Here is a 12,289-nt window from a genome sequence, read left to right on the forward strand (position 1 = left end):
CAATGTTAACTTTACATTCCAAAGATAAAGTTTTTCTTTTCTTGTTTGATGCAGAAGAATTAGTTCTACTTCGTTTGGATGACATAGTAGAGTCTCTCGAGTCTCCGTAGATATAACAAACAGAGAAATAAATAACACAAAATAAATTGTAGCTATGTGTGGATTCCGCACAACACATCCAAACATGTAAGCTAAACAATAGTGTGGGGGAAGTGAGTAATCAAGGGTTGCGTGGCGCTCAAACAAAAGACGAATCGACGAGATTTGAAAATCGCATAACTCCGGGTTCGCGTAAGTAGGGGTAGCGTAAGTTGAGGTATTACTGTACATTATAGACATAGCCATTCCAAACACTCACAATGTAACAATGGAAGTATCGATAATGGAAGTGTTAAGAGAAATCGACATGCAAGATTTGCAGGTGCAGATGTGGTTTTTTGCGTTTCTGATTGCATTTTAATAGGGTATGTCACAAGAATATACGCTAAGAAGGGATTTTTTGAAATTCCACCAGCGGGGTGAGGTTGTTAACACTTCTCCCCACAGGGAAGTGTGAACAATGGAAGTGTTAAGAGAAAGCGACGGGCAAGATTTACAGACGTAGATGCAGTTTTTCGTTTTTGCAGAAAATTGAACAATTTTTAACCCATCTAAAAATTCTCTAATTAGTCTGGAAACAGGTAAGATTGACTATAACATAATAATCTTAATCTTCACTATTGTTACCTTTTGCCCAAGCAACGCCGTGCCTATCTACTAGTTGTTTTATATTCTTATTGTTTGAGGTCCTTTAGTTTAGTGTCACATTCAATTTACTGTGAATTTTTTACAAACAAACAGAACTGTGTTGAGGTGTGACTGTATTTAGAAATCAGATTATATATTCATTTTATGGCTTCCTGCAATACATTCCGAGATAAGAACACATTCAAAAATATTTTAAAAAGAATAAATGCTCTTCATTCTAAGTACATAAGATTGAATGCATATCTTATCAATTTTCAAGGAGAAGATTATCAATCAAAAAGGACTCGTTATCTTCATACAATGACACAATTTAAAGGTCATGTATTATATCTTAATTTCATTTAATTTACTGTAATAAAATCAATGGGAAAAGTCTAAATTGTATTGTTTGTTAAGTACTTTTACATGTTTCCTAACTTCAAATCACACAAAAAAACAAATTAAGCTTAAATAAGATGAGAAATTAATATAACATGGTGAATTTTACTTACTTTGGACAAAAATAATTTGTAAATTTTTGTTACAAGTTTATTTTTCTAAAGATAAGAAAACTGAAAAATAATATCTCTAGACGAACAGTCCATTGATTTATCAGAATAAGGAAAGCAATATGTTATTTTAAGTACATTCTCCCTTGATAGTCTGACATTTTTTAATCCAACATGCTCAATAGTCTGACGCACCTCCCGTCAAGGTATCCGTCCCCGTTACGTGTCTGCTTGCACAGAAGCATGTCGCGACGTGAATCTCCCCATCCAATTCTTACACAATGACACACATTTCATGTGTTTTCTGTGAGCAGTTCTGTTCGAACAGTTGGAGTAGGGAATATTGTAGGCTACTGCTAGCAAAACAATGCAAAATATGTAATTATTTTCGGTAATCTGGATACTTTTGGTAATCCAACACCCCTTTGGTCCCATACCTGTCAGACTATTAAGGAAGAGCTGTAATGGAGAAATGTTTTCAGATAGACTTCACGACATCGTTCGAAACAAGTACGGGACGTATGCGCTGCTCCCAAAGCATACAAAATTTAAAATTTATGCATAACATTAAATATGATGAATTAAATTATATTGGATGCAATCTTACAACATTAAATAATAAAAACACTACATGTATCCTGAATTTGTTTCAAATAATATTGTTCAAATGAAAAGCCAAAAAAGCTTGCTTTCCTTGATCTAGCTGCATTTTCTTCTTGAAACCAATAAAATGGGAAGGTCTTAGACAAATTCCTCGAGCAATATGCTATACATTTAAAAGCAGTTGGATCGAAAAAGTCTTTAATTCAAAAGGTATTTGATCATTTAATCATTAGATAATAAAAAGAAGTTGAACTAAGAGTTTTACTCTTAAAGCAATATTCAACTGTGTCTTATGCCTTACTATTGGTAACATCCCCATCCAGTCTAAGTGGAAGAACTCAGTAGCATTGCAAAACCCCAGGGAATATAAGAGTGAAAGGAAGTGCATAAAGAACGCTAGAGGAAAAAGTGGAGCTGTGTTATAAAAGTCTACATAAAGAGAGTGAGAAAGAGAGTTCTGCTAACTGGAATTGAAACTGTCTACTTAGCAAGAAGAGATAAAACTTAGATGGCTCTAGGATCGTGTGCAATGGAGAAATGATCACAAAGGACTACTGAAAATTCAAACACTTGAAAATTAATATAATATTCAACAATTTTATGATTTAGGAAACCATTACTAATAGACTTCAGTTCCGTCACTGAGCATGCTATTGTTATATGTTAATCAAGATCTGCTTACTTGTCAGTGTTATGCATGATTATCACATCCATAAAAAAAAAAGGGATCCATCGATTTAATGCTTGTTGTGTATCCCATTTTTGATATCATCTTGCTATATTCTTTGTCTTATTGAACCACAAGAACAATGGATTAGCTTGTAAACATGTAAACAGCATTTTACCTATCACTCATTTCTACCATCCTTCTTCTTAACTGTTGTTTTTTCTTCAAGGATTTTTAGTACGGTATTGAAAAGCTCATTGTTAGCAAGAATGCATTTCTGAATTTCTGATTATATGATACTACTGTCCCATGTTATTTTTATTTTATTTCTTTCTTTACCACGAACCATTACGACGCTTCATTCGAACTTAATACTGGACTCGATAACAGTCTCTGTTTACCAGATGCATATCCAGAGGGTCAACTAGGCCATCTTCGTAAGGCACCCTCATTGGAAAACGGAGATTGTGACGTACAGAAAGGATAAAACAACAAATGAACCGAGGTGACATATTTTTCCTTCAATGGGCTTCATCTCATCCGAAGCGACCACCAAGCAACCAAGCAGGTGAGAGATCACTGAAGAAAGGAAGGTAAGCACGTATAGGAAGGAACAAAGAACTAGTGACTCTTAATAAAAAGATGCATGCATTATCATGCATGTACTGTACATATTTAATATATGGTGATTTAGTATATAAGACATTGTTGGGATTTGATGTATATAGGACAATTGCTGCTAATGTTTGCTGCAATCTTTACAAAGTAAAGATATTTTGTAAAAGTAAATTTATTTTAATAGCCATAACTATAATCCGTACACAAGATGGCCACACCAGTTCTTGTTTAAAACACATGACGCAGATGATGTACTAGTTGAAAGACTAAATTACTATTAGATATATCAATTTTTAGTCTTCTCAATTAAGAAATTTTCATATAATACTTTCTTTTCAATTCTTTATAAGATTTCTCAATTATTTTCCTGTCTACTGTTTATCTTGCCATCTACTGTCTCTCTAATAACTCTTTGACATTTAATACCATTGTAGGGCTTCACTGTTTAAATAACAGTGTTATGTCATCACGAACATCTGATAATATAAGTTTTAAGGTATCCTAATGCTGTTTTTTACTACGTCGTGCATTCTTTAAAGTATCAAATTTAACAATAAAACTCAAATTTTATAATTATCGTATCGTTAATTGCCGCATTAATTTTGGGTTAGAACTTGACTACAATTAATAAACCAAGTTCTAGCTTGACAATTTTTGATTTGGTAAGCAAATTTAATATTAAGGCAGTGTATAGTGTTTGGCAAACCAAGTGACGAATGTTTACCACTTGGTATATGCAGAGCAGGATAGTTTGGGTAAATGTTTGCAATGTGTCAATATAACCACATGTTCACAGTTTTCTCACTCTCGGAGTCATTCTTTCCATCCACATCAAAGAGAAGCATTTGTTCTGGCCACATGCAGCACGTGTACATGCATATGACAAATAATTTATGTCTATAGGCAAACATTTGTCACTTGAGAAATAATACATGTGTAGCATCACCTCTAGAGAATTATTCAAACAATTCCTTTGACTAAAAACCCAATTTAATTGATTAAAGCCATACAATCTGCCAAATTATTCGACTATTTTTAGGCTACGTTAAAATTTGATACCAATTAATTTGACTAGAGGTAGGAGATATGCTGCCATCTAATAAAGCTGTGGGTTCGAGTCCCTCTCCAAGCCGGTTCTTTCTTTCCAGAAATTTCTAAATTAAAAATTAATTTATCAAATTTATTCAAATTAATAAAAGATGGTAGCTTATCTGCCTACCTCTAGTCAAATTAACTGGTAACTAATTATTAACGTAGCCTGAAAATAACCCGCTAATTCGGCAGATTGTTTGGATTTAAATAATTCCTTTCTATACAGAGAAAATTAACTAAAACTGCTTTATAGAGATAAAATTCTTTGTCATAATTTAAATGTTTTCGACTAATTTATTAATCTTAAGTAAATAGAGTTGAATGTTCGCAAATTGATTGATTGTCCAAGTTTCACATTTGCCCATTATGGTTTCTCAGTGTGCGCACCTCATGTCACATAGCAAACACCCAACCAATACTCAAATTCTTAAGCTTGCTACAGTGTAATCATTGTCACTCCTCTCCATGGCTCTTTCAGATTATTCTGACTTTGAGAAGAGCAGAACACACAACCTTTTCTCTGTTGAGGAGTCACAATTTTTGTTTACAGTGCTTCCTAGAGGTAGTAGTANCCTTATTTAATTAATTACTAAAGTGTAAAAACAAAAAATGTATTTGTTTCTATTTATCATAAACACAAATTTTACCAATATAATTAAATAAAATGGTTTAAATTTAGGGGCCAGTCATTGTGTGTACAGTTTAAGGGAAGGGAGTAAAAAACACATTGTACACAACGGAGAGGGAAAGGAGTCGAAGAATTATCTACAGAGACTTTTTAAGTGATGTTAGTGACACACATATTTGTTCTTATAAGCATATTTACTGGTGGAAAAAGTTTAAGTTTTAATAAAAGTGAAGTTTTACATATAATATTACAGCTTCTCCTACAGCAAATGCTGGAAATGTCTCTCAGCATCCCAAAAGACATCTCTGCACCACACGATGCTGCATATTATCAAACACATTCTGCAAAGTAGTGGGAGTGATGTGTTTGATGCATTAGGTTAATTGCAGTCTTCATCTCCAAAGTATGAGGATTATTCTTGTATACCCAACCCTTCAGTACACTCCAGAGATAAAAATCTGGAGTGGAAGTTGAATACCCAGAAGGCTAAATTGCATGGGAGATTATGCAATTAGCAGAGAAGTCGCTCCAAAAAGTATAGTCCAAACACCAGAACATCTGTGAGTGCGCAGTAATGCCATCCAATGCAAAATGGAAATGTGGAACACACAACTTTTAGATCTCGTATGAAATGCCATATTTATAACTTTAACGTCACTACAAATTTCTCACTGCACGGTAACTTTTAAGACACCCTGTAGCTCTGAGAGATGCCTCGGAAAAAAACTAATTTGGTCCCAAATCTATTATGTCAGAAATCTCAATGCAATAGATTTTAAATCGAAAGCTTAAATTCTAAATTTGAATTGCTTTATTTTATTCCATTTCACTTTTACTTGCCTTTTATATTTGGAGTTTTGTAATATTGACTCTAGTAAGAAATTTAATTAAATATTTGACATATTAAAAACTCTTTTAATTATAGATAATCTCGTTTAAAAACTACCTGATTTTATTTTTCATTTATAAATGTAATATTTAACTAACCATAAGAAATATCCGTTTAAATATTTATTCTTTCAATATCTCTAGGATTATTTTCTCATGAAAATCATATATTATTTTAACATCAAATATTAGACTTTCTCAGGATATTGTCAGTCAAAACTCCCAGAACTTATATACAAATTTTTCATAACAGTCCCTTCTAATGAGATGGCTTTTGTAAGAAAATAATTTTATAGATAATAAGAGATTAAATATTTACACAGATCTTATAATTTGTCACAAAAATCTTTTTAAAAATATAAATAATAACTAATAGTACAGTATGGTCATGCTAATGTGAAGTAATTGAGACCAGTCGTCATTCGGATTAACAGGGAATATGTAAAAGGAAACAAATAAAGTCTTTAATAGAAAAGGAAATAATTTTATCTAGCAGAGAACTTTCTTGTTTACATTAACGTGCTTAAAAATAATTTAGTATAGATTATAGATAAAGTAAATACACAATAAATTAGAAATTTGATAGGTAAGTAATAATTTTAAAATGTAATATAAATATATATTTTTTGATACAGACTGTCTCATAAGCAGTGGCCTTCTTCATCCTCATGACCCTGTTCTTCCTCAACGAATTAATAACTCCATATTGACAAGTGAAGCGAATCATACGGAAGCAGAAACTTCATTACGACCATTAAGCATATCAATTCATTTCAATAAAATGACATTCATAATAATAACTGATAACTAATATCTTTATATAACAAAATCGTGTTATGGGAAGTGTTATTGGACCGAAATTTGCAGAAATAGTGATGAAATATATAGATGAAGAAATTAAAAATATAAAAGGTACAGCGTATTATGCATGCTATGTTGATGACAAGTTAATACAATATAATAAGAATTTGATAGAAGATAATAATATATTAGAAAAAGTAAATAAAATAATTAATAATAATATATTTGAATTAGAAAAAGAAGAAAATAACAGTATAATTACTTAGATCTAAACATAAGAAGAGAAAACAACAGATTGCCATTTAGAACATATAAAAAGGGTTATAATATATATAAAACCACTAATTATTCATATAGTCCATTATATATTAAAAAAAATAATGTTCGATAATACAAGAGTATATATTGGAGAAACGGGAAGACAACTGAAAACACAAATAAAAGAACAGGTGACAAGAGTCAAGACTTAATTAAACATCAATTGTCCCGTGTACAATACGTCAAATTGAAAATAACTAAAATATTATTACGTGAAAGAAACGTTTAGAAAAGAAAAATTAAAGAACATTTTGTCATAACAATGCAAATGTAATAAATCAGAACACAGGTGTAAATGTGTCTCCAGAATGGCACATCATTGTAGATGGCATGAATACAATGACAATCATTTGTCGGAAATACGAAACTTTTAAATAACAACTTAAAAATAACGTATATTGCAAGTTATTATAATTTGTTCTTTAATGTTCTAGCAATTGTTAAAGTGATACTGTTGAGGATTGTTAAATCAAAATGAACTTATTACAATAAAGACATTGGAAAAAAGTAAATCAAGTTTTATTTGATTAATTTTAATACCTATTTTTTAAAATACTTTTAACTTGGATGAACAGTCGGAAAGAAAACTTGTATTTTTAACAGTTAATTATCTTATCCAATATATAATAACTGACTGAGGCCTTTTAAAAAGTTTTTTACATTTTAATCTTATTATACTTTTCTGTGTTTTAATAAATATTGATAACATTATAAAAATCTCTCTTCTATACATAAATTTTGTTTAGATTACAAATTATACTTTCACTAAAAATATAAACCTTACACAAATCAGTTAACTTGTTATTTTGCAACAGAAATTTGAGTAGTTTATATTATGCAAAGTAATAGGAGATCATCATGGAATCCGAGTAAACAATAGAGTGAATGTGTTATGTCAAACAAAATTACAGGAAGCAGTCTGATGCATATCCTATTGTAAAAGTGAAAGTATTCTCCTTATGTGCAAGCTTTATGTCATAATTACATCTTTCCACATAAAACAAATATAAGAATCTTATCAGAAGAACATAAATTACTTATCTACAAATATACACACACAAAATGTATACGAAAAGAAAACAGATTGCATATTTTGTATATACAATAGACTCTTGCAAATCCAGCATATCCCCCTTGTGATTACTAATAATCATCTATTTTCACAAAAATAACAAACAAAACTTACTACTACACCTTACCTTGCAGCCGAAGTTTAGTGTAGTAGTAAGTTTTGTTTGTTATTAATAGTATGCAGTCTAGAACGAATTCCACAGAAATGTAGTCACGTCACGTTTTCCTGTTTACTCTGGTTTCATTTCTCTCTATAGTATTGCATATCAGTAGGCAATACGGTTTCCAAGTGAATAAAATCACCAAAACACTCATTGCTGGCCACAAGGAGTTTTTCCGGGTTTTTTTGTATTTGTAACACCTAAATAGGGGCCCGTTTCCTTCAAAAAGCCCTCCCCGCTCGGCAGACGGCCCACGCGTCACGTCGCCGCAAACAAACAAACCAAACCGGCACGCAACATCGCTTTTCCACTTCCATCCAAAAAAAAAAAAAAAAAAAAGCACCGAAGAGCAACTGGTCACCTAAGGTGGCATCTTTCGGCTATACACTCTCGGTAATACGGCACAGCTACGTGCGAGGCATGGCCGGTTTAGCAAGAGCCTAGTGTATTCGAACACATGCACAGATAATATCCTAGCATCTCATACCACGACAAAACTTGGTACCTGAAAGTAACCTCAACTTTATTATGCACAGATTTAATATAATTAAAAATAAAATTTACCGTTCCAATAATGGTTAGACGAGTTTGTTGTTCGGTGGGAATGCCCAAATCTGCAAATGTTGGAGGCTGAGGATTATCCAGATTTTCGTTTCCACCGCCGAAATGTGTACTGTCCATGAAACTGATTGATTAATTATTATTATTATTATACTTTCTTTCGGTCGTATGTAATTAACATTTATTCTTAAAATGCACATAGATTTAACTTACTCTTTAACATTCATGCTGTAAGCTACTACCACTCCCACCATGTGACATGCTCACTCTGCGATTGACAGGAAGTGAAATCTACAATTATCAAAACAGGAAGTTTAAACTAAACGATTGGTCATCCTCTAGCGGAAAATTGAAAAAACTGTTCCATTAATCTTTAAAAAAATATATAGAGTTGTTTAAAATTTATAATTTTAATAAATAAAAATAAACATTTTGTAAGAAGTAATTAATTTTTGGTTAGTTATATATTTGTATATTTTTTTTTTCTTTTTTTTCAAATTCNATCTCTAAAAAAAATGTTAAAAATTTATATATATATATATTTTTTTTTTCAAACTCGCCTCATTGCGGGCTATTGTAGTAAGCTCATTATGGATTCGGCCAGGCCCACAATGGAGCATCCGAGTTGTGAAGGAACAACTCGGAAAATTCATAATTTGTAAAAGCCCGACATTTATTTACAATTTTTAATTTTAAACAACTTTTCTAAATTGGCTTATTTTCAATGCCCGTTATAATAGATGCAGCCAGTACCAAAGTAAAAATTAAAGCACACCATATCTGGCACGCTTCGACCGAGATTTCTAAGTGACGGGAATAAGGCCCGCAAGATGAAAAGCGGGCCCGTTAAAAAATTCTGTAGAAAATATCCATTAGATAGTTAATTAAATGTTTTATTTAAGATTTTAAAAAAAGAAATAATATTCATTCTCGTTTCATTAATGCCCGAATCCATCAGTGGTATGATGGATAAACATCGCTTAGAGGTTGTAGGTTCGGCAAAGAGCTTCAGCAACGAGCTGGACACATGGAGTTTTCCGGGTTTTTCTTTATGTGGCTAACATCTAAACAGAGACCATTTTTTCATATAAAGTCCCCCGCAGACCAATCGTTTATGAAATGCGTTGCCATATCACTTAAAACCAATAGAACAAAAACTTTTTTAAACCAAGATTTTTTTAAGAAAGAGTCGTTCATATGTATTCGTTGACACCAGTGGCATGCCGTCCTTAGAAGCGGCGGATGCGCCGCTTCCCTTGTTTTTTCTAAAAAATAAATACATATTGATTTTAATTATACGAAAATAATCGCGTAATATTTTATTATAACCGCAACACGTATCTTATTAAAATTTCTATACTACACGCGAAAAAAATATAAGATCGCTATTTTTATTCCGCTCTCCGATTTTATATTACTCGCGGATTTCAATGTTAATCCAGTGATATTACGATTTCGTACGTCCCGTCCTCAAGGGGATGTAGAAAGAAACGTGTACAATTCTTGTATAATGTTAAAAAAATTAACTGCTACTTCGACAGCGTCATTTACAACTAAATTTAACGAACGAGAGAGATGAACGAGGTACAGAAAAAGCCCTAGAATTTATTTTCCTTAAATTTACCATTTATGTATCCGTTTGTCATAAAAATTTCTCTTTCCACTTTTTCCCGACACTACAAATATTCGAGTACGAAGTAACCGGTTTCGACTTATTTCTGCTTAAGAAGAAGTTAAATAATTAAGCGATTAGGGAATTGGAAACGTAAACAAAACCCCGACGAAAGAGCCGAAATTTTACTTAAACAAAAGTCTAACCGGACCAATCTCTAGCCGAGTACAGTGGGACCGATTTCTTCGAAATATTAAATGTAATAAAGACAGACATTTTTCCAGTTCGACCAGAGTGACCGAAAAGTCGTAAATTTTGTTAATCTCCTTTGGACGACACCCGGTCCTAAAACGAATTACTTAGAAAACAAACGACGGACAATCTATTAAGTTTAACATATTTAGACTTTTACAGTTATGGTGAGAAACGTTTAAAATTTACAAGAACCCTGTCGCGTCTTCTGACGTATATTAGTGATGCGACAAAAGAGGCATTTGAAATTGACCGGTATGGGCACCCTCGGGATTTGGCAGCCCGCGTGCACGTACGCACCGCATGCCTAGCGCGACCGTCTCCGATTCCACTCGTAGGGAGCTATTTGACTAAGTGGTTAAGATTTAAAGAGTAAAGAATATTTTATGTATTTTTATGTACGTTTCATATATTTAATAATAATTTTCTTTGAAAGTATATTCGTACAATTGAAGAATGTTTTGTACCGGGTATGTATATCCATACACATTTTATTTCACCGAGTAAGTTTTTATAATTATATTTTTAATTTTAGCCCTTATATCGTGGCTAGCGATTCGGTATGTTATTGCGATATTGAAGATTTATTTTAAAGAAGTTTTGGCTCGAGATCGTATAATGAAAAAGAAAACATTATTAAAAGAGAAAGGCCAATGCCTAAGTTAAATATAAACGCTTCGATAAAAAAATTTGTTGGACATTTTCACGATAAAATGGCTTTGTAAATGCATAAAAATGCAGAAATTGTTTTCTTGGCTCGCCTACTATTTTCAAATGAAATCGGTGTGTGGAATAAGAATGGCTTTGACAATTTAGCTGGGAAAAGACACGAAAAATCGTCGATTCTTTCGTATTTGAAGCGGAATAGAATTTAACATTAGTGAATAATATGAAATAAATATCGAAAATTATAACGAGATAGNCCGGACCAATCTCTAGCCGAGTACTGTGGGACCGATTTCTTCGAAATATTAGATGCAATAAAGACAGACATTTTTTTAGTTCGACCAGAGTGACCGAAAAGTCTTAAATTTTGGAAATTTCCTTTGGACGACACCCAGTCCTAAAACGAATTAGTTAGAAAACAAACGACGGACAATCTATTAAGTTTAACATATTTAGACTTTTACAATTATGGTGAGAAACGTTTAAAATTTACAAGAATCCTGTCGCGTCTTCTGACGTATATTAGTGATGCGACAAAAGAGGCATTTGAAATTGACCGGTATGGGCACCCTCGGGATTTGGCAGCCCGCGTGCACGTACGCACCGCTCACCTAACGCGACNTACAGTTATGGTGAGAAACGTTTAAAATTTACAAGAACCCTGTCGCGTCTTCTGACGTATATTAGTGATGCGACAAAAGAGGCATTTGAAATTGACCGGTATGGGCACCCTCGGGATTTGGCAGCCCGCGTGCACGTACGCACCGCTCACCTAACGCGACCGTCTCCGATTCCACTCGTAGGGAGCTATTTGACTAAGTGGTTAAGATTTAAAGAGTAAAAAATACATGTAAAGAAAGAATTAACTGATTGCCCCTGGAAGTCCGCTTCTTATAGAAACACAGCTTCCCTATCATCAAATGTCACGGCACGCCACTGTCACGTGGGCTTTAGGGGTGATTGTTTTTCAGTGTGTCCTGGCACCTCTTGGAAACCTTGAAACGAATCCGCTCAATCGATTATCGAGTTCCCATTTGTTTCGTCCCGAATGTGTACACTGTAAGGTCAATTTAACGTCATTGCTTCAGTTTTATAACGAACACGTTAAAAAAATGA

General features: G+C 32.9%; 2 protein-coding genes across 4 annotated transcripts in view; one reads left to right on the plus strand and one right to left on the minus strand.

The window, feature by feature from the left end:
• LOC111625563 (selenocysteine lyase-like) overlaps window positions 1–6,998 on the plus strand; it is a 51,475-nt gene extending 44,477 nt beyond the window's left edge. The window contains exon 14 of the transcript XR_002756748.1: window positions 6,367–6,998. The gene's annotated coding sequence lies outside the window, so the exon portion shown is untranslated. The remainder of the gene's footprint in view (window positions 1–6,366) is intronic.
• LOC111625564 overlaps window positions 1–8,976 on the minus strand; it is a 21,192-nt gene extending 12,216 nt beyond the window's left edge. For 2 of the 3 annotated variants that reach the window (XR_002756749.1, XM_023368728.1), the window contains exons 1-2: window positions 8,857–8,972; window positions 8,647–8,767 (exon numbers count right to left, since the gene is read on the minus strand). Coding sequence is in view for 2 of the 3 variants with exons in the window: in XM_023368728.1 (XP_023224496.1) it covers window positions 8,647–8,767; window positions 8,857–8,897 (162 nt within the window). In the remaining variant the exon portion in view is untranslated. Of the gene's footprint in view, window positions 1–8,646; window positions 8,768–8,856 lie in introns of all 3 variants that reach the window. The other variant, XM_023368729.1, reaches the window with a different exon arrangement.
• Between the last annotated feature and the right edge of the window lie 3,313 nt (window positions 8,977–12,289).

Source organism: Centruroides sculpturatus, unplaced genomic scaffold (genome assembly GCF_000671375.1).
Source record: "Centruroides sculpturatus isolate CEXI.00-Female unplaced genomic scaffold, Cexi_2.0 scaffold389, whole genome shotgun sequence".
NCBI lineage: Eukaryota > Metazoa > Arthropoda > Arachnida > Scorpiones > Buthidae > Centruroides > Centruroides sculpturatus.